General features: G+C 32.2%; 4 protein-coding genes and 1 pseudogene across 9 annotated transcripts in view; 1 reads left to right on the top strand and 4 right to left on the bottom strand.

The window, feature by feature from the left end:
* Positions 1 to 643: 643 nt before the first annotated feature.
* LOC108726293 (uncharacterized) lies at positions 644 to 2,086 on the bottom strand (annotated as a pseudogene).
* Positions 2,087 to 5,867: 3,781 nt separating this feature from the next.
* Positions 5,868 to 7,220, bottom strand: LOC108726292 (odorant receptor 43a-like). The gene is made up of 3 exons (XM_018453765.1): positions 7,156 to 7,220; positions 6,019 to 6,151; positions 5,868 to 5,921 (listed from the first exon to the last, which is right to left on the bottom strand). The coding sequence occupies exons 1-3, from the start codon at positions 7,218 to 7,220 to the stop codon at positions 5,868 to 5,870; spliced, it is 252 nt and encodes an 83-aa protein (XP_018309267.1).
* Positions 7,221 to 7,862: 642 nt separating this feature from the next.
* On the bottom strand, positions 7,863 to 9,291 carry LOC108726291 (uncharacterized). Its single transcript, XM_018453764.1, has 3 exons — positions 9,059 to 9,291; positions 8,086 to 8,202; positions 7,863 to 8,022 (listed from the first exon to the last, which is right to left on the bottom strand). The coding sequence occupies exons 1-3, from the start codon at positions 9,289 to 9,291 to the stop codon at positions 7,863 to 7,865; spliced, it is 510 nt and encodes a 169-aa protein (XP_018309266.1).
* Positions 9,292 to 12,139: 2,848 nt separating this feature from the next.
* LOC108726305 (interaptin) lies at positions 12,140 to 20,833 on the bottom strand. 6 transcript variants are annotated; one of them, XM_018453781.1, is made up of 15 exons: positions 20,729 to 20,833; positions 19,845 to 20,028; positions 19,298 to 19,399; positions 17,562 to 18,467; positions 16,817 to 17,210; positions 16,368 to 16,738; positions 15,866 to 16,297; positions 15,623 to 15,796; positions 15,268 to 15,480; positions 14,851 to 15,102; positions 14,477 to 14,760; positions 13,993 to 14,095; positions 13,728 to 13,916; positions 12,506 to 13,654; positions 12,141 to 12,435 (listed from the first exon to the last, which is right to left on the bottom strand). In XM_018453781.1, the coding sequence occupies exons 2-15, from the start codon at positions 20,007 to 20,009 to the stop codon at positions 12,331 to 12,333; spliced, it is 4,839 nt and encodes a 1,612-aa protein (XP_018309283.1). In that variant the 5' UTR covers positions 20,010 to 20,028; positions 20,729 to 20,833; the 3' UTR covers positions 12,141 to 12,330. The 6 variants fall into 6 exon arrangements, with proteins under 6 accessions (XP_018309289.1, XP_018309283.1, XP_018309285.1 ...); XM_018453783.1 differs by having other exon boundaries at positions 12,512 to 13,654; XM_018453784.1 differs by lacking the exon at positions 19,845 to 20,028.
* A 1,951-nt stretch (positions 20,834 to 22,784) lies between these two features.
* Gdap2 (ganglioside induced differentiation associated protein 2) overlaps positions 22,785 to 27,024 on the top strand; it is a 28,563-nt gene continuing 24,323 nt past the window's right edge. The window contains exon 1 of the mRNA XM_018453796.1: positions 22,785 to 23,169. The gene's annotated coding sequence lies outside the window, so the exon portion shown is untranslated. The remainder of the gene's footprint in view (positions 23,170 to 27,024) is intronic.

The raw sequence follows: 27,024 nt of genomic DNA, 5'->3' as shown, positions 1-27,024 counted from the left end.
ATCGTAGCTGCAGCGAACAGAATATCGCAAGAACAGTGCCTGGCTGCTACAAGAGCCGTGTTTGACAGATGCAATGCTTGTATTGCTGCAAGAGGTGTACATTTCGAACAAAATTTTCATTAAAAAATTTATAAATAAAATAATTAAAATAATAAATTAAATATATTTTTTTCTTTTTTCGTGATTTCCTGCGAAACAAAGCAAAAAGGAGCATATGTCTATAGGACTTTTTTTCTTAGTTTTTTACTCCTCTACACGCTCCCGAAGTTTTGCCATTTAATTTGGAAACACCCTGTATATATTATATTTTAAACAAATATTATAACAATTTATAAATTAATTTGGAGGTACCAAAAACTTGATATTATATTATTAAAAATCAGAAACTACGTGTAAAGTGAATTTTTGGAATTAAAATTAATAGTTATATCTTATTTTCCATATAATCATTTTTATTTAATATTTGAAGCTGATATTCTAGTAGTTCAAAATCCGGATTTGAAAATAAAAAAATTGGGTCAATAAATGTATGTCTGTAATATCTAAAAATCTAAATTTAAATAATCGTTCCATAAATTGTTATCCTTAAAATATTAATCTCATCTCTATCAATTTTGTTTGTTAAAAAAAGATATTAAGATTATTAATCTGAAGCAACGTAACGAAATATGCAAATCATTACTATGGATTTGTAAAAGACGAGACGTACCTACTCGAAAAATATTTAGACTTGTAGTTAGAACTCCAACTGTTATTAATAACATGAATGAGAATTGAAATCTCGATATAAAATAGTTGGAGAATCTAAAACCAAATGTATGTTATTACGAATCTTATATATTTATTACAGAATATGTAGATACCTACGTCATAGATTTCCGATGAATATCTACAGCACGAATTAGACCTTTATAAACCAAAATCTCTTTCTGTGTACTAACATTTTTTGATGTATAAGTGTGTATAGATTTCTTGATGCGGTAACTGTGAAAATAATTTAATAACTGATAATTACAGCAAGAAGTAAAAATGCACAATGATTTTAATGAAATACGAGAAAAAGTTAGCTTGTCTTAATGATATAATTTAATAAAATAATTTTTATGAGTATGTTCGCGTTGCGCATTTATTATTGATCTGGTTTTATAGCGTAATACATATCCGTGAACACTTTTTGTCGTGATAAGCTTATTTGTAATATTACATAAACCTGGACTGCTGAGATTTCAATAACATTATGATATAAATGAAAATATTATTTGATTTTATATCATTCAAAATTTTACTTTCAAGATAAAGCTAAAAAGTAACTTTCGATACACTATATTGCACATTATTGTAAGGAATAATGGATTTTAAGATTTCATTATTTTAATAAACTAACTATTAAAACTTTTAAATCTAAGCATATTAATAGCTAATATTTTGTAAAGTAAACTTTTCATATCAAAACAAATGCTTTTTGAAAATGAGGGAACCAAAAACCCATTCCTAATTTAAATTTTGTAACAATTTTTAAGATGCTTATTAACATCAAATTATTAATATCCTTCCAAGACATTGATTAGCATCAATATTATTATTATAGTAGTTGTTTTTCAATTTAATGTATGATATGTTTACTCTAGTTCTATTTATGTCTTCGCTTCTTAATTGAAAATGATATCGGAGTGCAGTTTGCAAAATTTAGTATATACCTACTCTTAGATAAAATTCACACCAAAGTATTTAAGCACTTAAGATACAACTCATACCATGTATGCTTTTGTTATTTATTGTTAAATGTGTATTCACGCATTATGGTCTTACGACACTACGTTAAATTTTTAATTATTATATGTTTATCACGTTACCTAGCAATTTTCAACATTCCGCAGGCATGCTGAAGATAGGCAATGAACAATGAACCTGTTCCGACTAATACTATGCACCCTATAGTAAAAGTTGCATTTACATGGAAAAACAATAAATAGAAATATCTTTGTTGATCGATAAAATATTCGGTTGAGACCTGCAGGTGATGTGATCGAGATTCGTTTGCAGATAATACAATATCAACAAAATGCAACCATATAGGGGCGCCCATAATTACAAAAAAGCTACAAATAGCAATCACTACACAATATTATGAAGTAATAAGTATAAAATATATTTTTGAATACTCTTTGAAATTTTATGTTACTATGAATATATTTTAAAATATTTTGTATGCGAATCTTTTTCAAATTAAATCAATGTATATAATGAACTTTATTAAAACCACTTTAATCTAAAACATTTTTTTCTGAAATGGGAAATAAAAAATTTTTGGAAATGGTGCATTAAAACGGAATATTCTATATATTTATTATATTTCTTTTGTTAAATATGAAAAATTCTAAGGTATATTTGGTACTATTATTTCATATTTCAATGCAACGCTTGTATCATTACAATCTCAATCTTATATCTCAAAACTAAAACATTATATTTAGGATTACGAAAAGTTAAATTATTTTAATTACGCAGCATTTTGACGTGCATTTATTCTTTGGTACCATTACAAATGTTAACATACATTTCAAATGCTTGCTTGATGCATTATATAACTTAAAATACATATTTTTAGTTGTAAAACTTTCAATAAAAATTTCATTAAGTAATTTCCTACATAAAAAAAATGAAAATTATCTTACGTGTAAGCACAGCCGTATACTGTTTCGCATTATTTCCATATTTTTCTACGATGGCAACTTCGTTATTGTCTCTTAAATCGGCATATATATGCTGAATTTGTTCCATTAAATTTTTTATCTATATTATCACTGAATTTTTATATTACGTCTTATTGTTAGTAAAATTAAAAAAAATTAATAAATAATATTAGATATATTTGTTATAATATTTATTTTATCAAATATATTTGACAACTTGCCGTTTCACTGTTAATGTAGAAGGAATTATACTTTATAATAAAAGTGCTAAAAGCAAGTGCGGTAGAAAGAACTTTGATGATGACTTCTGTAGAACATGTTGAAGTCAAAATTGTTGTAAGCTGTAAACAATAACTTTTTTAGGAAGAAATGAAAAACGTTATTTATATTTTAACCTATTTCAACGTAACTGTAAGCCATTTTTATTACTTTATACAATAATTTTTATCAAGTTGTATAATTGGATTTCGCGAATTAATTCGTATTCGAATTGGTTATTAAAATGCCAATGTTTCGTAAACATTGCAATTTATTTCGTCATGACAAGAGGTAGCCTGATACTGTATCAAGTAGATACTGATGAAGTAAACAGCAATGTTCACGAAAAATTAGCATTCTATTAATGGATTTGGAGATAACCCGCGAAACGTATAGGTAACTTCTGTATTAAAAATTTTCGTGAAAATCTCAAAATTATTAAGTTGTATAATCGTAATTTTTTAATTTTTTATTAATGTAACTATGTGCAACAGAAATCAACACATAATATAATAACATTTTGTTACTCTCATGCGTAACTATTGTGTATTTACATAAACTTTTTTTTATAACCTTTCTTATAACTTTTTTTATATACATATAAAGTATAAGATCTTACTAATATTTGCACTAATTTTTTATATTTAATTATTACTAAATTAATCAACAAATTGGCAATTATAAGTCAATTCTATATTTAAGAAAGTACTATTAAAATTAAAATTTTTATACCTGAAATATAATGCAAGTTATAAAAATGCTAAGTATACATATTATTTGCAATCCAACAAATTTTGATTTTTCATAAGGCCACAAACCAACTATCAACAAGAGAGTTCGATTAAGACTGAAATATCTATCCACGACACTGATCATGTCTCAGCTAGCTCTAAAATGCTTTTATGGAAATAAACGAAATTGGACGAAACAATGTTACATTTATCCCCACCATTCAGTTGATACATTAAACGTTTTTTTTTTCTAATTCAACAAATGTTTTTTTCTTCTAATTCAACAAATGTTCTACAATTTAAGTCAATTTCCATAATTCAGCCAATTACGCTGAATTGTTGAAATTTACTTAAATGTCAGAAAATTTTATGAATTTTCAATGATAAAAGTACCGTGAAATGTGCATAATATACTGTTGCAATATTAAATCCTCGCAATTTAATACCGTTTTCTTAAAATATGTTGCGTTTAAGCGATCGATTCAACTACGAAGAAATTCAACAGATGTTCTTTTCTCGTAGAATAACATCTACAAGAAAAACTATAGCTGTAAAATTAGCGCAAGCGATGTAGCTACTTTTTCAACCATACGTATCTTCGTGTTCCATTCCAAAATAAGCTCTTGTAAGTTATACTTGATTTTTCAGGACCACTACAATCAATTACAAAATATAGTGAATAAAATTATAAAATTATTAGTCCGTATTTTTTACACTTCACTTTTAACAACGAATGCGCGTATATAGTTTACGATACATATTTTCAGCATATAGTTTACTGTGGAATTTCATAAATAAATTCGCGTATTTGTCGATATGTTTGAAGTATATATATACATATGTATAAATTTATATTGTTTTTTAATTATATCCACTTCCTTCTGTGTGGGAAAGAAGATATCTTCAAATATGAGAATATGTCTAATTGTAAGTAATGGAGAGTCCTTCCTAAATAGACGAAACAAAATTATACTTATCATTAAGCATGCGTTCCTCTTGACTTGATTTTATTTTATTTTTAAATTTAACATTTTTTCTTTTATTTTAAAAGATCAATTAAAATAAGCTATTTCGTCTAAGTTATTGTACATGTGAAAATTTTTGAAGTTTTCTTTATTAATTACATATGTGAGGTACAAAATATAGAATTTAACAGAAAAATCATCAATTTTCAACAAGAAAAATTCTGTTATAGATTAGGTGTTTATATATAATTAAGGTATAAATAAATAAAAGATAAATCTCTTTATTCCTTTGAATTAACCCTCGGACAGCGGACGTCGTGATACTCGCACGCACGGCGAACGCAGGGTCAAAAGTGACCCAGGAATGAAATTGTTTTGAAAAGCTTGAAAAGTAGTTTTTTTATTATAATATGTATAAAATATGTAGAAGGAGAAATAGAAACACATATTTATGATAGAAACAAATATCCATTTATTCATTTTCTTCATAGTTGAAAAGATTGAAAAGAGTAAACAATTTTAACTGGCGGGTTTTGCGAGATCCTGCGTCCGCTGGCGGAATGTTAAAATTGAAGGTATATTGAGGATAAAGATCAATATGGGATCATGATTTAATACGGCTTATTTTATCATTAGCTGCATTAATGTTACGATAAATGAACTTTAATTACATTCTGGACGAAAGTGTGAAGTGGAACATCAATTAAAAGAAATAAATCTAACACGTAAAATTAAGTCATTACTCGATAAAATAAAGTCACTGCAATTTATTTTACTCTATCCTATCATGTAAATTATTATTAAATATACTATTAAGTAACGTGCAATGCAAGTATGTATATTAGTTAACCTTTTTCTTACGTTGAGCATTATTGTATTTATTGTATTGTATTTTGCTCATGATATCTATTTAAGAAAGTTGAAAATGAAAAATGTTATAATAATAACTATAAATGAATGAATAGGACGAATATAAATATTAATTGTTATTATAACATTTAAATGATTGATTAAATATTCTATACATCTTATTGTTATAAATTTTAATGGTAATTTTATAATTAAATTAATTCGGTAATTTAATAAATATATTTTCCTCCGACCTTCATTTATACATAATTTACATCAGTGTTTTTGTTTTTTAGACATAAGATATATTGCAAACCATCTTTCATCTACACTTCATACTATTATAATATAAATTGTAACATATTACATTATTATGATTGCATTGAATACATAATAGTAAAGTAAGAAACGGATGCATTTATTAACTGTAAAAAAATTATATTTGCTTTAATTGTGTTGCATTAAGAAAAAAGTATATTTTCAATATTATAGTACAGTACATAAAATATATATTTTGTGTACCGTGGCAAAACATTCTAAGGACGCCACAAACAATCCACCGACTTTCAGGCCAAAACTTTTATTACCTCTTTGTAGCAGAATCAGTATTAGCCTTTGCATTGGTAAAGGAGTTACGTACCATTGAACTTTGTATCTAAAATTGATGACGATATAAGAAATTTGCAGAAAATGAGAACATTTACATGAAGTTTTTTCATCACGTATATCTACATTGTATATTTACATATATTGTAAATTTTCACTTTAGTTGAAACCTCCCCGATAACCTTGACCTTGACATATGTTGTCACAGTTCATGACCTTGAGTAACTTCCAACAAGTTTTAGCCGTCGCTCGTTAACCGTTAAAAAATTATTAGCAAAAAAAGTTTGAAAAAAATGATATCTCTTTTTACTATATAGAACAAAAATATTTTGCTTTAAATATAAATATATCAAAATATTTTACGACTGTCCATGCAAAACGAGTTTCACCCCATCTCCACCTATCAAGGGGCGCACCACTTTTCACGCGAAGCGACTTTCAGCCCACCTGCACCCCTGCTTCAGGGCGCACGACATCCACGATAAACGACTTTCACCCCACCTTCCCCCCTAGCAAGGGGCATGCGTCCCTGTAACAGGGGGAGCAGATGTACTGAAAGTCGCTTCGCGTGAAAAGTTGTGCGCTCCTTGGAGAGGGGAAAGTGGGATGGAGTTCCCTTCGCGTGAGAAACTATTATGTAAGGAGAGGTATAGAATAGTTTTTAATATTATATATAGTAGAAATAAGACGTTATTTTTTCAAACTTTTTGTTAATAACTTTTTAAGGAATGACGAGCGTCAGCTAAAACTTGTTGGAGATTACTCAGGGTCATGACCTTGATAACATATCAAGGGCAAGATCATCGGAGAGGTCTCCTCTAAAGTGAACGTTTATCTATATATTTGTTGTATGCTACATTAATACTTCAAAATTTAATTACTAATATTTTTTATTTTTTATTAGTAATTGAGGGGCCTATTTTTATGTAACTATTAACGACTGTAACTGTAGCGTTAAGAGTTACAGAATGAGCCTCGTTAAGAGTTACAGAATAGTCCTCTAAATTTCTTATATGAAATATAACTATAATATGAAACAATTATAGTACTTACGCAGTGACAAATATATAATTATTATGATCTATAATTTGCTGTCCGACCAAATTGGATGAAAACATGTATAGAAGACAGAAAGATGTAGTTCCAAAACATAGTATAAATTCTTCTGTATTATATTCGAATAATACAATCTGAAAGATCTAGTAGACGAAGGTATTATTGAGATTTATTCCTGTGAGAATATAGTGTAAACGTAATTTATTAATTTGCGATAGAATTTAGCACAACATTTATCTACTTTAAAGTAATGCATTAAGCTACATATACTTTTATAAATAAAAAATTACAAATTTTAATTATAATCACTACATATATGAAATGTCTGTTGTTATTATTTTATATGTATTTAATATTTAAAATAAATATTGCTACAATTTATAAATTAATTTGAAGATATCAAAAACTAGATGTTATATTATTAAAAATTAGAGATTATACACATATACACATATTCACAAAGTGAATTTCTAGCATTAAAATTAATAGTTATGTCTTATTTTCCACATAATTATTTTTATTATAAGCTGGAATTCTAATAATTTAAAAATCCGGATACGTATTTGAATATTAAAACATTGTGTCAATAAATATATGCCGATAATATCTAAAAATCTAAATTTAAATAATTTTATCTATACATAAATTGTTAAAATATTAATCTAATCTTTATCAATATTGTTTGTTAAAAGATGTTAAGATTATTAATCTAAAGCAACGTAATGAAATAATATGCAAATCATTAACACGGATTTGCAAAAGACGAGACATACTCGATAAATATTTAGACTCGTAGTAAGAACTCCGAATGGTACTAATGTCAAGAACGTGATTTGAAATCTGGACATAAAATAGTTGGAGAATCTAGAAACAAATGTATGTTATTACGAATGTTACATATTTATTACAGAATATGTAGATACCTACGTCATAGATTTCCGATGAATATCTACAGCATGAATTAGACCCTTATAAACCAAAATCTCTTTCTGCGAATTAACATTCTTTGATGTATAAATACGTATAGCTTTCTTGATGCGGTAACTGCAAAAATAATTTAATAACTGATAACTATAGCAAGAAGTAAAATTGCACAATAATTTTAAAGAAATAAGAGAAAAAGTTAGATTATCTTAATAATATAATTTAATAAAATAATTTTTATGTTCGCGTTGCGCATTTATTATTCATCTGGTTCTATAGCGTAATATATATCCGTGAACACTTTTTGTTATGATAAGCTTATTTGTAATATCACATAAACCTGGACGGCTGAGAATTTTCAATAACATTAAAATATAAATGAAAATATTAATTGATTTTATATCATTTAAAATTTCACTTTCAAAGTAAAGCTAAAAAGTAACTTTAGATATACTATATTGCACATTATTATAAGGAATAATGCATATTATGATTTCGTTATTTTAATAAACTGACCATTAAAACTTTCAATTCTAAGCATATTAATAGTTTATATTTTATAAAGTAAACCTTTCATATTAAAACAAATGCTTTTTGAAAATGAGTGAACCAAGAGCCCGTTCCTAATTTAAATTTTGTAACAATTTTTAAGATGCTTATTAACATCAAATTATTAATATTCGAGATATTGATTAGCATAATATTTTTATTATAGCAGTTGCTTTTCAATTTAATGTATATTTTTACTCTAGTTTTATATATGACTGCGTTTCATAACTGAAAATGATATCGGCGTGTAGTTTGCAGAATTGAGTATATACTTACTCTTAGATAACACTCCGAAGTATTTAAGCACATATGGTACAACTCATACCATGTACGCTTTTGTTACTTATTGTTAGATGTGTATTCACGCACTATGGTCTTATGACACTATGTTAAATTTTTTAATTATTATGTATGTTTATCATGTTACCTAGCAATTTTAAACATTCCGCAGGCATGCTGAAGATATGCAATGAGCAATGACCCTGTTCCGCATAATACTGTACACCCTATAGTAATAGTTGCATTTACATGGAAAAACATTAAATAGAAATATCTTTGTTGATAGATAAAATATTCGGTTGAGACCTGCAGGTGATGTGATCGAGATTCGTTTGCAGATAACACGATACCAATAAAATCCGAACATAGAGAGACGACCATAATTACAAAAAAGCTACAAATAGCAATCACTACACAATATTATGAAGTAATAAGTATAAAATATTTTTGAATATACTCTTTGAAATTTTATATTACTATAAATATATCATATTTTAAAATATTTTATATGTGAATCTTTTTCATGTTAAGTCAATGTATATAATGAATTTTATTAAAACTACTTTTATCTAAAACATTTTTTTTTGGAATGAGAAATAAAAAAGTTTTTGGAAATGGTGCAAAATGAAACATTCTATATATTTATGATATTTCTTTTGTTATATATGAAAAATTCTAAGGTATATTTGGTACTATTATTTCATATTTCAATGCAACGCTTGTATCATTACAATCTCAATCTTATATCTCAAAACTAAAACATTATATTTAGGATTACGAAAAGTTAAATTATTTTAATTACGCAGCATTTTGACGTGCATTTATTCTTTGGTACCATTACAAATGTTAACATACATTTCAAATGCTTGCTTGATGCATTATATAACTTAAAATACATATTTTTAGTTGTAAAATTTTTAATAAAAGTTTCATTAAGTAATTTCCTACATAAAAAAAATGAAACATATCTTACGTGTAAGCACAGCCGTATACCGTTTCGCATTATTTCCATATTTTTCTACGATGGCAACTTCGTTATTATCTCTTAAATCGTCATATATATACTGAATTTGTTCCATTAAATTTTTTATCTATATTATCAGTGAGTTTTTATATTACGTCTTGTTAGTAAAATTAAAAAAAGTTAATAAATAATATTAGATATATTTGTTAAAATATTAATTTTATCAAATATATTTGACAACTTGCCGTTTCAGTGTTAATGCAGAAGGAATTATACTTTATAATAAAAATGCTACAAGTAAGTGCGGTAGAAAGAACTTTAATGATGACTTCTGTAGAACATGTTGAAGTCAAAATTGTTGTAAGCTGTAAACAATAACTTTTTTAGGAAGAAATGAAAAACGTTATTTATATTTTAACCTATTTCAACGTAACTGTAAGCCATTTTTATTACTTTATATAATAATTTTTATCAAGTTGTATAATTGGATTTTGCGAATTAATTCGTATTCGTATTGGTTACAATGCCAACGTTTCGTAAACATTGCAATTTATTTCGTCAGGGCAAGGGACAGCCTGTATCAAGTCGATACTGATGAAGTAAACAGCAATGCTCACGAAAAATTAACATTTTAATAATGGATTTGGAGATAACCTGCGAAACGTATAGGTAACTTCTGTATGGAAAGTTTTCGTGAAAATCTCAAAAGTATTAAGTTGTATAATCATAATTTTTTAATTTCATATTAATGTAATTATGTAACTATGTGCAACAGAAATCAACACATAATAACATTTTCTTACTCTCATGCACAACTATTGTATATGTATTTACATAAACTTTTCTTTATAACCTTTCTTATAACTTTTTTGTATACATATAAAGTATAAGATCTTGCTAATATTTGCACTAATTTTTTATATTTAATTACTATTAAATTAATCAACAAATTGGCAATTATAAGTCAATTCTATATTTAAGATAATACTATTAAAATTAAAATTTTTATACCTGAAATATAATGCAAGTTATAAAAATGCTAAGTATACATATTATTTGCAATCCAACAAATTTTGATTTTTCATAAGGCCACAAACCAACTATCAACAAGAGAGTTCGATTAAGACTGAAATATCTATCCACGACACTGATCATGTCTCAGCTAGCTCTAAAATGCTTTTATGGAAATAAACGAAATTGGACAGAACGAAGTTGCATTTATCCCCACCATTCAGTTGATCTATTAAATGTTTTTTTCTTCTAATTCAACAAATGTTCTACAATTTAAGTCAATTTCCATAATTCAGCCAATTACGCTGAATTGTTGAAATTTACTTAAATGTCAGAAAATTTTATGAATTTTCAATGATAAAAGTACCGTGAAATGTGCATAATATACTGTCGTAATATTAAAACCCTCGCAATAATACCGCTTACTTAAAATATGTCGTGTTTAAGCGATCGATTCAACTACGGCTGTAAAACTGGCGCAAGCGCTGTAGCTACATTTTCAACCATATGTATTTTCGTGTTCCATTCTAAAATAAGCTCTTGTAAGTTATATTTGATTTTTGAGGATCATTACAATCAATTACAAAATATAGTGAATTAATTATAAAATTATTAGTCCGTATTTTTTACACTTCACTTTTAACAACGAATGCGCGTATATGGATTACGATACATATTTTCAGCATATAGTTTACTGTGGAATTTCATAAATAAATTCGCGTATTTGTCGATATGTTTGAAGTATATATATGCATATGTATAAATTTATATTCTTTTTTAATTATATCCACTTTATTCTGTGTGGGAAAGAAGATATCTTCAAATATGAGAATATGTCTCATTGTAAGTAATGGAGAATCGTTCCTAAACGGACAAAACAAAATTATACTTATTATTAAGCACGCGTTTCTCTTGATTTTATTTTATTTTATTTTTTAAATTTAACATCTTTCTTTTTATTTTAAAAGATCAATTAAAATAAGTTAGTTCGTCTAAATTTTTGTTTTATGTGTTTATATGTTATATAGGAATATATTTTTGGAGTTCTCTTTATTAATTATATAGGCGAGGTACAAAATATAGAATCTAACAGAGAAATCACATCAATTTTCATTCAACAAGGAAAAATCTATTTTATGGTATTTATATATGATATAAAATTAAAGTATAAATAAATAAAAAAAAATCTCTTTATTTCTTTAAATTGAAATTGAAGGCATATTGAGAATAAGGATCAATATGGGATCACGATTTAATACAGCTTATTTTATTATTAGCTGCATTAATATTACTATAAATGGACTTTAATTACATTCGGGACACATCACGATATAAAATACATTGTTTTGCGGTGCACTTTTGTATATAGAGAAGGGGTTGCAGTTTTGTTTGCTCGAAAACAAATTATATTAACTAATTTTTTTCTGCAAGTAAAAAATTACATTTTATGGCACATTTTCACTTATCGCTGATGCATCATTTTTCACCGTGTTTGAATTTTCACCTTCGATATTCTTGATATTGCTAGCAGCGGATAACGATCCAGATATCTATGAAAAAAAATTAAAGTATTATATAAAATGAAATCGAGGATAATTCATCTACAAAATTATCACATACTTTTACCTGACGAGGTAGATTGGGCAGAGTGCATGGTAACCTATAGCTAGGTAAAACATCTGGCATAGGTGGAGGAACCGGTGGTTCACTATAAGTATTATGAAGCTCCTCCAATCTTGTGCAGAGAGCAGTACCACGTTTACTTGTAGCGTTCATTTTTTTCATAAGCCAATCAGCCTGTTCCTCCAAACGTTTCAATCGATCGGCTCGTGTCGCCAAAACTTCTTCTGGAGTTCGAGATTTAATCAAAGTAATTTCTTTTTGCGCACTTATCCCGCTTTCCTGCAGCTCGTCTTTAGACTCTGATGTAGACGAAGGCATAGAACTAACGTTGGCCATAGGAAATTCTCGGACCGTATCCAAACTCGAAGAAGAATCCACGGAGACACTGTCAGAATCTACAATGTTGTCTATTATTTTGGAAGATCGTTGATCCGTACCTTCTATCGACTCCTCTTCTTGACTTGATACAGCTGACAAGGAAGACCAAACGTTTGACGAGGAGATGATACAATTATCCGTAAAACTTTCCATTTCTGTCGCTGCCGTACCAAAAACTGGAGCGAGAAAACGATTAGACGGACCCATGATTAAGGGATTGCTGAACTGCACGCTTTTTATTGACGAGGATGATGCGTTAGATACAGGAAGAGGTCCAATGGAAAAGACGGACATCGTGTTGGTTGTATTCGTAACAGTAGCGCTGGGTGTCTGAGAAACGGACGATGACGGAGTACTTTCGGATTTTATTGTCTCACCGTTATCGTCTTTATCAAGCTGCCTTGATGAATTTCTGGATGACAATTCAAATAATTCACCATTAGGCACTGTTGAAGGCAAGTCGATAATCGTAGTTTGTTTTAATATCTTCACATCGGATGACGAATATCGAGATTCGATGGTCAGTGTTGAAGATTGCGAATTTCCGTCGCATAAATCTGTCCTAGAAGCTGTCGTTTGATCAGTTTTTGTGTCGTCGCTGGTTTCAAGGATTGGATTGTCGCATGGATCTTCGAAAGATGTCATATTCTCCCGCGAAGCTGAAACATTCTCGCCTTCTTCGTGGTCAATTTTTATAAGATTTTGTATAACGTTGGTAAGAGCTTGATCTAAAGGATCCAGAATCTCTTGCGTTCCTTCCATAACACTCTGTTTAAAATTATATTAATTAAATCATCAATAAAATAAATATTTAAATATGATTTGTTATAGTTTTGCTTACATCAGCTTCCGTCATGTTAATAAGTTCTGGATTAATATGCACGATTTCTGCCTCGTCCAATTCCGCTTCGGTCTCTGGAGTCGGCGTGCGTTGTTCCAAAGTCACCGAAGAACTAGTCTTTGATTCTGACAGTTCTGTATCTGTCGGTTGTTCGGATTCTGTGTCTGGCGTCGGCGCTCTAGGACTCTCCTGCATTAATTCGAGCATTATTTTATCTTAAAATAATGAACAATTATAAAAATTTGTAAAAATAATTAATAAAAACCTTTCGTGTTCGTCTACGCGGGCCGTGTCTGATTCGTCCCTCAATTGCTTCTTCTTCTTCATCAGTATCATCACCTCTCTCATCACTGAAACCGCTTTCAGCGCTATATAGAATAATTGAAATATGAGTTAAGAATTGCAGGACAATTTTCGTATTAAATAATAAAACGTAGTGGTTCTACAATTCTCTTTAGTTTCTCTATTATTTCTATTATTTCAATGGAACACTAAAATATCTTACATATGTTTTGAGACAATATGTTAAAAGAAGATATCTGGTACTATTTAGTTTCTAATAACTAATGATAAAATTCATAAATATTAATATTAATTAAAATAAAAAAATATTTTTAAAGCGTATTTGAAAAAAATAAAATGAATTTCTAATATTTCTAATTCTTGTTATTTAAAGTCATCTCATTTATATTAGTATTGAGTTAAAACAGTATACAATAAAATATACAATAAAATTTTAAATAAATGACCTATTGAAAGAGTCATGGACAGCTAAAGCTTTTCGTGCAGCGAACTCGCGACGTAAGTTTCTCCATTCCCGTTCAGTATTTGTGTTTTTTTGTCTAGCCGATTCCCATTTCTCTCTGCAGTATTCTAACTCCTGTTTCAATTCCTGCAACATTTTTCTCTTCTCCTGCAACTCGTATCTTAATATTTCCTCGTGCGTGTGCAACTGCTGATGCTGCGCTTGCATCCGGCCGACGATATTCCATGTTTTGGCCAATTCGACCGACACCATAGAAAGTCTCTTTTCCTAGATATTGTAAAAAAAATAAAAAAAAAACAAAAAATAAGTTTTGTATCATATCATATCGCACATAAAAGATATCAGAACATCATTTACCTGTTCGCCCAGTTTACTTTCCAAATGAACGTTCAGCTGCTTCATGCGATTCATCTCCTTCTCCAAATGCTTCTTCTCCAGAATTAACTCCTTCAAACGAATGTACGTTTTGCTCACGGATATTACCAATCTTGGACCGGCCGGAGTGTCCACAGACTTGTAGCAGCTGTTCGGATCCGAACAGGACGCAACGGAAACGCTCGGAGAGGTCACCGCGTGGCAACTAAGTAGTTCCAATAAAACGCGCCACACCTACAACGTAATTTCACAATTATTTTAACAAAGTCGATCTATATATTAAGCTCTTTAAACGAAAGCACGCAATCGTATAATTGTCAATATTACTGTAACACGGTATTTGAATTAGCATTTACAAATACATAGAAATTATATTAGGAATTAATTATTATTTTTAACCTTTGGTAAATTATGGGCGATATCTTCTTCTTGGAGGTCATCTTCCTTCCTATCAACTTCGCTAACATTTTCTACACTATTCTCTTCACTTGCGTGTTTCTGGGATGCTTTACCGCCTTCGACTTGCTCAATTAAATCTAAAAGAAGTTTAGGAAGAGCAGCTGCTTCGGTACTTTCTTCCCTGGCTATGTTACTTATAAGATCGTGATTTTCCTACAGCGTTAAAATTAAATTAATTATTATCATTATTTTTATCATTTACATTCTCTTTCACGAAATTTATTATAAATCTTTAAAATACATATTAATCATTTCTTAGTTATAAATTATAAATAATGAATCAACATTGCATTACCTGTAGCAACTGAGTTAACCGATCAAGATCCATGTCTGCAGAGGAAGCTCCGAGCAACATCTGCGTGAATAATCCATTAATGAGAGACATCTGATTCTGAAGATCTCTGCAATCTGCCTTGGTTAATCCCAATTGCGATTCCAAGTTTGTGATTTCCGAGTCTTGAGCGTCGACCTGGCGCATGTAACATAATATAAGAATCTCAAACAATTAAAATGAAATCGAACGGTAACAATTTAATACCTTGTCTTCGGCTCTCTTAAGCTCCTCTTCTAAATTCTCCGATTTCTTTAGAGCGTATTCCATTTTCTGTTTCACATCCGTCAGCTCCCTAGTCGCGGAATCTTTCAACTCGGTCAAGACCCTCAATCTTTCATTGTAAAGACTTTTCAACGCGTTTATATTCTCCAACTGTCGATCGCATTCGATTCCCGCGTCATCTTGAATTTCCAGGAAACTCCTATCACCCAATCTAACCAGCAGTTGAGCTAGATAGTTCTTCAACTCATTGGTCTGATGTTCTCGCGTAATGAGAGACGTGCGTGCCTTGTTGGCCACTTCCGTCAAACAACGAATACGTTGTCGGTGACGCTCTGAATCGGTCTCCAGATGGTAACGAAGGTCATCCACTTTCTCAATTTGATATCGCACGTCATTTCTTAACTCATCAGATACCTGAAACAAACCTATGTTTGTGTACTTATTTACGGATTTTAAGCAAGTAAAATGTATGGCGAACACAAACTTTTAGGACACGCGTCAATCGTTGCGCTTCCGCGCGTTTTAACGCTTTCTCGCTTTCATCCGTGTGGTTGCGTTCTTGTTCTTTCATCGTAGTTTTCACAAAACTGTCATTCGCGAGATCAAGATCTTGTGGATCTCGATTGCTATAGACGGAACGTAATTGAGCTAACATGCTCGACGTTTCGGAATGAGCTTTCTTCTCAACATCCAATTCTCTTCTAAGTCTTTCCATCTCAGATGAGACCGCCGCGATAGCCCTATGTCTAGCTTCCCTTTTCAGGGTTAATTCCTTTCTAAACTCGTCCATACTGGAATCGGCACGATTTGGATTCGATGTATTTTCCGATATATCGTCTATTGAGTCGACAATATCTACAGCATATAAACATCTAATTATATTTCACGAGTTAATAGAATACAATAGAAATTGAGAGATAATATAAAATATACCAATATCTCCTGTTGAAACAACATCGTCTTCGTTTCTTCTTTCAGTCTTCATAGTCTCTTTCAGTCTTTGAATCTCTTGCAAAGCGTCTTCAAGAGCCTTAATCTGCTTCTTTTTACCCAAAAGTTCATCGGACAATTGTGTTCGCAATTCTGATATCTTTTGGCTTTCTACATTCTTAATCCGTTCAGTATCGAGCAGTGATTTTTGTAGATTCTCTTCCAAAATTGAAATTCTCGCATCGGCAGTGTCTTTTTCTGATTGAAATATATCGATTTCTTTTAGCAATCTCTCGATTTCTTTCTTAGCGCAGTCTAAGTGTTTTGTCAGTTCGTCGTATTGTTGCCTGCTTTCGTGCAAATTAGCTTCTACAGTTACATGTTGCGTTTTCAGTTCCTAAAAGAAAGATAATTTTTGTTATATAATTTAAATATTTATTGTTTTATATATTTTAATGTAACCTCTTACATCATGTTAATATTTTAATGTAATTCCTTACAGAAATCTAATATTGACCGATTCAAAACTGAAAGACAGTAATTAATTACTTATTTTAAGTATTAAAAACACTATTCAGTGTTTTTAATACTTCAAATAAGTAATTAATTACAGCCTTTTAGTAATAAATGAGACAGTATTAGATTTTCTGTAAGGGATGTCTTTGCACTAAACTAAGCGTAGCAAAAGAGTATGCAAATGATCAACACCTCCTTTTTGCAAATTATAAAAAATCTTAGAACATCGTACCTCGTAATCTACGCCTAATTTTTCAACTAAATTTTTTTGATCCGTCAAGTTGTACAGCAGTCTTTCGTTTGCACTCTGAAATTTCAGTCGATCCGCTTTTAATTTCTCAACTTCTTCGGACAACTTAAATATTTCTTTATCTTTAATAAATATTTCTTCACTCGCTGAATTTCTTATCGGATCTTGTTCGTCATTTCTCAACCTTGCGCGTCTTCTGCGCACTTTATCTAAATCTACGTTCAGAGAACATGAGTTTTCGTCTAACGTAGGAATATTCGTCACGGAATCATCGAAATGAGCACTATAGTGTATATGAAAGTCCGTTTCCTTGCTGACAGTGCCTCGATAATCGCCAAAATCGCCAGGTACTTCACCAATGGCATCTGTCACAATATGATTCGATCGTTGCTCTGACGATTCACAACGCGATTCCGCGGAGTTCGAATAAGAATTCTCGTTCTTTGTATTTTGTGTTTTCGACGAATCCTCCGATTTTTCCTTTCTGGAACGCAGTTTATTATCCTCTTGCAAGCATCGCTGTTTGTACTGTTCAAAAGAACTTGTCTCCAGCAATTCTTCTAGTCTAAGAACACGTTGCTCCAATCTTTGTATTTCTTCATTTCCAACGTTTTCATCGTACAGTCTTTTCTGGGGGATGTTCCCGCATATTTCCAGATTTTCTGTTGAAATCTTTTGCTTCCGGTTCTCTCTATCCTTCGACAATTCTAAATATAACGTTTCCATGCGCGCTAACGTTGCACTATGCGTACTGGCTAATTGATGATTGGCTATGGCCAGCTGCGAGATAATTCGCGAAAGCTCGACGATTTCATTATTCTGTTGACACATTGGATGATCGTGACCATCGGCGGACTGCCAACCTGTCATTTGCGTAGCACACGTTAACTGCAATATAAATAAGCAGTTTGTAATTTTGGATTGTAATTCGTTAAAAACTTGAGAATATGTCAAATCATTAATTGTTCCAAAAGATTGTTTCTTTGCAAAACTCGATCAATATCGATCAAGGTATGTTTCGAAAATTTAACTGCACGAAGTGTAGTTAACACACAACACATGCATCACAAATGATGAGTCACGCGATTTCAAACAAAGAAGATAAAGGAAACAAAGAAATTTTTTCTTCTTTTTTTCTTATTATAAAGATTTATTTTATCAAATATTAATATGTGTGATTAAAAAGCATTTCACTTAGGCTTACGTTTTCGGAAGAAAAGGATTTCACCGGCGCTTTTAAAAGATAATGGTCCGTTCTCGACGATTCGCAATGGTATACTGGCATAAAACACAATGTTCTCGCGAATCGACTGAGAATAAGCACGTGATCACGACTGATGACTGTGGAGACGGCTTTTCGTGACTGTGAGTCAGCGTGTTCTCCCGAAAACACGGATTGGAGAAGAGCCAGTTTGTAACGACTAACAGAGGAGCCGACTTTCGCGAGACAAAACGCGCGATTTTTTTCCGTTAAAACGCAGGTGCAACTTGACGATGGCAATGCCCGAGTTTAATTTAGCTGCCATCACATACAAGCAAACTGTTCACATGACGACAGTCGAGACATATAGCAGTTGGTAGCATTCGAGGTAGTATTATATATCTGTCAATCGCTAAAAAGTATACTTTCCAGGTCCGTCGTTTCTTATTAATTAGTGGAAATATAGAATTAAAAATTTAATATAACAAAGGAAAAAGAAAGATAAGCGATGGTTTACCAGAGTTTCGCGTTTAGGAGGCAGCATATTTGATAGGCTGGGTGCCGTTGGCCTCTGATCCCAGAATTCGTTAGTACTCATGGTTGTGTAGGGGTTTGGATCCTGTGCCAAAGTATCAAATAAATTCATAAAATTTTTTTCTCTTTCTCTCTCTTTATCTCTTCAAATATGCACACTCTAAATTTTTTGCAGTGAAATTTCACTCCAAGAGAGTCAAAATACAACCACCCTTGAAAAAAAGTGAAAATATTTCACTTCTTGGGAAAAAAAAGATCTTCACTCTTTTTAGAGTGAAATTTTACTTTTTTGGAGTGAGATTTTACTCCTTTGAAGTGAAAATTCACTCCAAAAAGAGTGAAAATTATTACTCTTTTTGAAGAAATGAAATATTTTCACTTTTTTTTCAAGGGTGGTTGTATATTCACTTTCTTGGAATGAGATTTTACTGTAAGAAAGGAGAGTAGAAATAAAACGATCTCCGATGATCGCGAAACCCTCGAAAATTGGTACTCTCCTTTAGAGTACATACTTTTGGTTTACAACGTACTTGTGATCGTGGCTGATCCTCGTCCTTGTAGATGCTTGTTCCGACGTACGTTCTTTGTCTTCCATTGTTCGTGGGACAAGCATCTTCCGGATACAAAGTTTCTACCTCATGTTTGTTCATAGAGATTAAAGCTGGCGGACCACTACTGCTACTTGATGCTCCCATTATTTGAACCTTTCACTTACTACGCATGAAAAATATATGGAGAGTTTTTGATTGCTTTTTTTCTATAAATTTTACATGTTAGCAGGATGTTATTCGTTTTCCCAGTAATGAAATGAATGATTACTTCTTCAGGTAGCAAGCTAACTATTATTTGTCATTTTTTTTGCTCCAAAAAAGTGAGATTTCACTCCTTTGAAGTGAAAATTCACTCAAAAAAGAGTGAAAATTGTCACTCTTCTTCAAGAAGTGAAGGGTGGTTGTATTTTCACTTTCTTGGAGTGAGATTTCACTGCAAGAAATTTAGAGTGTAACGATGCATAGATACATATATAGTTGCAAGAATAAAAAGTTTGGATTGTGTCAGCTATTATTTTTAGAAACTAGTTCGATCTAATTGTACCTCGACTCTCTGAAGACTAAGTAGGGTAAAAAGAACTAGATTAGTAGGGTAAAAATAGAAACACAGTCGATTTAACGCTTTTAATTACGATGCGAGGATAATAAATAATCATTTGACAAAGATAAATATAATGCTGCAATAGTATGCAATACGTTTACACATATCGTAGAAAGATTTGCGTAAATAAGGTTTGATATATTAAATAGATCAAACTAGGTAACAACGTTCAACAACGAAGATGTGTTTTCACGAAGGTGACTGCCGCACAGGTAAGTGTTTTCGAATACAGTGAGTCAGAATCCAAGTAAAAGTCGCTCACCAATGATCAATTGAAAAATCGTGAAATTCGTGGTTTCAGCTTCTCCGAGGGTCTGTCGACGATTCTGTCTGACTGCTGTCGTCGTTGCTAGCGGGCACCGACTCGCATCTCTAAAAATACCATTTTGAAAGACCGCTTGCGCAAAGCCGACGATACATCTTCGCATCGAATTCATGCGCAGAAGAATTGCTTCAGACTTCCGCGCGTATTTCTCATCCTAGGAAGTCATCCATCGAGCTCTCTTCCTTTTTTTTCTTCCGATCGCAAGAAAACAAATTCATGTCAAGAAAGATTTTCCGACGAATATCGAACGGATATTGCGTAGTTTCAATTTCGTATTGTTATAAAGGGTGATGTTTTATATAGCACCACAATTGATTCTTCAAACGTTTATTTTAACGTAAAATATACAAAATTTAAAAAAATTATCTAAAAGTATTCTACAAACTGAATAAAAATATTTAATTAATACAGATTCGATTAAAAAAGCAATCTTGTTATTTGTTTTCGATAGGTAATAAAGTGATGCAAAAACGGTGATCGCAACGTGAATTATTGTCGTCACAAGCTCTATCTTGAGATGCAGCTCTCACAGTTAACAGAATAAACAACTATTTTAAGGTGCTTTCAAGCCTTCAGATAGTAATTGCTCTCGGGAAAATGTAAACGTCCTAACAATAGCCCCGCATGTATTCTATGTTTAGATAGATTTTTGAACTATTTGTCACTACTATCTCGCTGCGTTTAACATTATATATCTAACACAACAATTAAAAGCACTTATTTAGTCAAATACATTTTTGTTTTTATTTTCTTTCTATCGTATTTCGTCTTGAAAAAGAATCGGAATGCAATTTAAGTTAAAGCTCGTTCCAAAAATTTTTATTTTTAGTGACACAACTTCCAAAATTTTTCTTAGCAACTCTACATCTGTACATTAATATTCAATTTTAATAATCTAAAATATACGAAATTCTATTTAATATTAACATATTAAGAAAATAAAGCATTTTAATTCAAAATTAATATATTGAGAAAATAATATTTAATTAGAAATTTTTATAATAAATCAACATAATAAACATTAATCTTTTCTCTTTTAGCTTTGATTTTCTAAATAGAAGAAATTTCTTTAAACAATAGAAATAAAATCTGAAATAAATAAAATAGTGATAATAAATGGCCCCGCTAGCAAATTGACCAACTGCAGATAAAGTAATACTCTATAATGTCTATCGAATTTAACTGGTACATCGTTTCTGTAGATAAAAGATGTTTTCCACTTTCTTAAATTTTATCCAGGGGACATTCGCTAAAACGTTGATACATTATCGGTAAAATATAGCGGTAAAAAATTTCATTGTAAAGTTACCGAAAAGCGGAAGTGTATCTAGATAACGCGTCGTGCAAGAATCGTTATAAAAATATTGTCCTGACATCTCCTTTTGTTCTTCCTGTTGTGCATTTCGGGTCACGAATGGAAAACAAATTAAATGAAAATTCATTATAAAATGCATAGCTTCTCATACTCTCTGAAGCTTTTAGAGTGAATCTCACTTTGAAGAGATAAAGTCTCACTTTTAAAGATTGAAAATTGAGCCACTCCTTTTCAAGACTGGCTCAATTTTCACTCTTTAGAAACTCCAAAGAAATTAGAGTATATGTTTAATAATAAATTCCAATCTACACAGAAAACGTAGAGTTTTCGCGAATAGTTTCAGTCGTATGAATCATATATATACATAAGAACTCCGTATATCATTATCTCACACCCGAAGGCTGAACACCTCCCTGATTATAATATGGTGCTTATAATGTTGCGTTACAAGTGTAATCCAAGTGCTTTGTTGTGTTATACTTCTCATCCCCTGATATTCCTGAAACATTTATAATGTCTAGATACGCCGCGTTCGACCCGCCAGAATGACTTAACTCCAGGTGCAAATGCATATACACGACATCTGCTCCAATGTGGAGGAGCGCGGCCGCGCTCGCGCGTTCCGGTGCCGCACTGCCGCCAGCCGTGTACCGATCGGCTTGGTCCGACAAGGCCGACGCGCCGCGCGTCCGTCAGTCAGCGTTCGCGCACGAATGCGACGGTACGGTCGTCGGTCGTCGTGGCGAGTTTTTACTCGGCGCCGCGCTCACGGGTGCTCCAGCTCGAGAGAGCAGAGCTGACGTTTCTACGTGAAGCGGGAAGAGAAAGTGGTTCCGCTTCTCTATCTCTCTCCCTCTCTTCTCTTTCTCTTTCTCTCTCTTTCTCTCTCTCTTTCTTTTCTTTTTTTCGCACACTTTCTCTCCCTCGATCTTTTTACTTTCCTCTCGCATTCTCGCAAGTCCGTACCGAAGGCGTTTCATTGGGCATCCGTGCAACCGCTGGGGCTGTGACCTGCTTCCGCTCGATCCTCGCAGCGGTCCGACAGGCGGACGAGCACCCGCAGGTGAGAGATACGCGCGGACTCCGCATCGCCGAGACGGATGCGGAGGACCATCGTTGTGCGGACAGACATTTCCTCCGCCTCGATGCGACGCGACCGATTTTGGAGCGTGTACGACCGTCATCGCGGCGCATCAAGTCTCGGGAGAACGAATCGGATGCGTTTGACAGATCGAAGATCCCCTGAACGTCCTTCCGGCGTGTTTAAAGCATCCGGCGAGGATGGCCATTTCCAGTCGCACGGTACCGCGGAAAGCGCTACATGCTTGGGATAACACGCAATTAACATTCCATTGCTAGATCGCGCTATTGTGATACATGCGCGGTCCACGTCAAAGGGTTAAGCGATTACTGTGCGAGCCGCGATTACGCGATGTTGTTAAACAACAGGAAAGATTTACGGCCAAAACGATTATCACTCAATTACGTCGGAAATTTAACGAGCGTTATCTGATAAAGATGTAAGTGGGCTGATTGTGAGACCACGTTCACCAAATTTAATCATCTCGCGTAGCACGACGAGGGTTGCGCGCCTTTTAAGATACAAACACGTACAACCCCATACAACACGCTTTATCCGAAGGATATTCTGAGAACGTTCTCAGAACATCCTTTAGACATTTTTAGAACATTCCTTGAAGATCCGTGCCATTAGGAATGGTTACATCCGGTTACATCGTTTTGTCCTTTCATCTCGGGAAATCTCAGATATCGCAGAGGAACGTTCGAGGAACGTGGCCTCGAAGTTCAAAAGCGACCTAACAAGAAGCAGGAGAGGGACATCCGCAGGTGTATAATTCGCGAATGTTATCCCAGATATCCGACTTAAGAGAAATCTAATCGCGCAGGTGTCAAACGCGCATGGATCGTCTCCGCCAGCGGTGGAATTTCTCGCGAAAGCTCTCCTCTTCATCAGGGAAGGTCGAGAAGTCGATGCTCATCGACTACCCGTGTGGTAAGCGGCGCGGTGCGCCGCGACCTTGATCGCGCACATCGGCTGCTCGGTGCCAGTGTGCCACCGGTATAGAGGTACGCACGGCCTGCGCGTCGACGTCGATAATTCGCGCGCGGCATACATTCTCTCCGCGTGTCCTCGTACTCGACGTTCCCCTCGCCTCTCCGCCGCTGGAGCGTTCTTTCAGAAGCACGAGAATTATTTCGGAGAAACGGCTCTCTCGTCACGTTCGATAGGCCCCGCTGCGCTCCATTTCGCGTTTCGCGACGAAAATCGGCTCGATAAGACGCAATTGGTTTTTGAGAAGAAGAATTACTAACTGTGTGCGATCGTACAGTCTCTTTCTCTCTCTCTCAGTCTACTACGATGACCTTACGTTTGTATTTCCGTAGATATGTAATGCAATAACTCTTCCTTGAAATGTCAACCTGAACTTGATGTAATCCTCTACCTGCGCGTGGTTCTCCAAACATTTAAATCAATATATGATTTTAATTGGCTAACTATTTTTCGGAATCTTCATATATAAATTATTTTTAATAATAAGCATTTTGATTTATGTCAAAATTACCAATTAAAAATGAAGACAAAATATCCATCTTTGCTCATTTATTAGAAATTTATTTTAATATAAATATAAATATAATATTTCTAGGCCCCACAATGTTTTGTGGCATATTTCATATATCTAATCATGAAAAGTAAAAATAATAAATATACGACGCACTGAATAAAATCTCCATTTTAAAGAACTGATAATCTTGTCGAGAGCTTAACATTAACGTTTTAAATAGTGCACATGTCACTTTGCAATTCTAAATAATTATTTACATATTAAAGATAAATTCACGACGCAATAAAGTTTATTACGTCGAACATGTGAGTGTAACTCGTGTTATACATTTACTATTTAAATCTTGCTATATAATTCAATCCAAAGTAACTGCTCCCAAAAATTATTCTCAATGTGTATTTTAAGTAGCTCTAAATATCGTAATTACGATTAATCCTCGTTTTCGAGATACCGCGACTATCGGTGGGTCGTGCCCGTCGTATCTATCGTGATAGAGGTCGCATATCGATAATGTAGGTCATGCATTTTCGGCCTTGCACATTTGGCATCTATACGTCGATTGGTTCGCGCGTCCCTGTGGACCGATTCGGCTGCTGTTCCAGGAGATCTATTGTTCTATCTATATAGCTTGACGAACTCTAATACGAAATAACTGTCAACTTGCGGTTGACAGTTCAATTCACTTTGTAAAGAGCAATTGCCTTGAAATCACTGACCTGTGTCTTCGCTATTTTTCGTCAAATAGATAAAATTGTTATTTCATTCGTAGATAGAGTATGCATTTTTTTCTAAGTTAGACAATTAAAACGCAAAAATCTTAGCAAAAACGTTTAATACATCGATTAAAGATTGCATAATTATATTTAATTATATATCATTTCAGATATTGAAAAGTCATATTTTCCAAGCATTTTTTTTAGATTTTTTTTAGATAGACATTTATCTGATATAAAAGTATGAAACGGATAAACTTCTGCCAATATTTTTGACGAATTCATTACGTCAGCTGTAGATTACATTAGATTACGTACATTTTATTTAATATACGTTATTTAATATTCTCTACTAAAATTCGATATCCATTCGCTTCTAATAGGGATCCAATTCAGGTCATATGTTCGTTCATATAATTGCGTGTCATCGCAGTGTCCTTCGTTCAACGTGTATCGTTGATAATTCAACGTAACAATTTATTCGAACACTTGAGAATAGGAGAACGGTCATCTCTTATTACATCACATCCGTTATTCGTATTTCCACGCTCGGTCATTGCTCGAACACTTTCGTGACGCTCGATTGGTTTATTGTGTCGGGTTATCGCTTTTTATGCCGTTCGGCACAGTTCGATCCTTGTGTTTTATACTATTCATTATTTTTTAGATTATACTCCATCGTTCTTCGTCTATCGATAACTTTACGAAATATATTTGCTAACTATACTATCGTAAGAACGATAAATTTATCTTATTTTGCTTTGCTCGTAAAACAGTTAAGAGATAATTACAAGGATCCGACGATTACAAACATAATGCGCAGTCCGACGTCTGAGTTCGACGTCGAAGTACGATATAGAGGTTTTTTAAATTAGTGCTGTAATAAAGTTTATGAATTCGCCAAAGATAAAAGAACCGTCATACAAGAAAATACGCGTAAGAAAAATAATTGCTCTCTCATAAAGTTAACACTATTTTTATTTCTTTCAATGTAAAATGCGCTTAAATTGGATCGATCCAACTTTGATACACAATGGCAATGATACAAAAAGAAACGGTTTTGTCGAAGTATTTAAAACTTTAGTTAGATACAGATCCGAAAATAATTTTGTTGAACTATCAAAATAATTATATAGGATCTTCAAGCTAATTGTTAAAACATAAAAACTTTTTTGCAATATTACTTATCATGCTCGAATTTCCTGTACATATAATTGTTTTGATAGTTCAACAAAATTATCTGTATTTAGCAAATTAAATTTTTAGATATTTCAACAAAATTAGTTTTTCCATTTATATATCGTTGCAGGCGTTGTGAATTTTTAGGATATTATTTATTATATAATGCATTAATATTTACTTCTTATTTTAACAATAGTTATAAAAATACGTGAAAATGATATAAAAAGTAGATTTTAATATTGGACAGAGCTAATGATATGTATAATATTTATATACTGACATAAAATTATAAATTTCGATTGAAGTGCAGGATATTTTCTGATATCGAGAAGCTTGGTTAAAATTATTATATACGAAGAAATATTAAACGTCTTTAACATAATCTCTCATAGTTTCTTGCAACTTCTGTAAAAAACAGTGTTTCTCGTAGGCGTT

Source organism: Mycetomoellerius zeteki, unplaced genomic scaffold, assembly GCF_001594055.1.
Source record: "Mycetomoellerius zeteki isolate Tzet28-1 unplaced genomic scaffold, Tzet1.0 scaffold41, whole genome shotgun sequence".
NCBI classification, from domain to species: Eukaryota; Metazoa; Arthropoda; class Insecta; order Hymenoptera; family Formicidae; genus Mycetomoellerius; species Mycetomoellerius zeteki.
This window is presented reverse-complemented; position numbering and strand designations above follow the sequence as displayed.

Excerpts from the sequence above, each read along its gene's own strand:
- LOC108726305 (XM_018453781.1), bottom strand. The coding sequence starts at position 20,009 with ATGGGAGCATCAAGTAGCAGTAGTGGTCCGCCAGCTTTAATCTCTATG. Across the intron at positions 17,211-17,561 it reads AATTAGGCGTAGATTACGAG|GAACTGAAAACGCAACATGT; the intron begins GTACGATGTTCT and ends TCTTTCTTTTAG. Across the intron at positions 13,917-13,992 it reads CGCGTAGACGAACACGAAAG|GAGAGTCCTAGAGCGCCGAC; the intron begins GTTTTTATTAAT and ends GAATTAATGCAG.
- LOC108726291 (XM_018453764.1), bottom strand. The coding sequence starts at position 9,291 with ATGGTCGTCTCTCTATGTTCGGATTTTATTGGTATCGTGTTATCTGCA. Across the intron at positions 8,203-9,058 it reads GGAATGTTTAAAATTGCTAG|TTACCGCATCAAGAAAGCTA; the intron begins GTAACATGATAA and ends TTATTTTTGCAG. Across the intron at positions 8,023-8,085 it reads ATTCATCGGAAATCTATGAC|ATTCTCCAACTATTTTATGT; the intron begins GTAGGTATCTAC and ends ATTTGTTTCTAG.
- LOC108726292 (XM_018453765.1), bottom strand. The coding sequence starts at position 7,220 with ATGTTTTCATCCAATTTGGTCGGACAGCAAATTATAGATCATAATAAT. Across the intron at positions 6,152-7,155 it reads AATTATATATTTGTCACTGC|ATACAAAGTTCAATGGTACG; the intron begins GTAAGTACTATA and ends CATCAATTTTAG. Across the intron at positions 5,922-6,018 it reads CCTTAGAATGTTTTGCCACG|TTAATAAATGCATCCGTTTC; the intron begins GTACACAAAATA and ends ATTTTTTTACAG.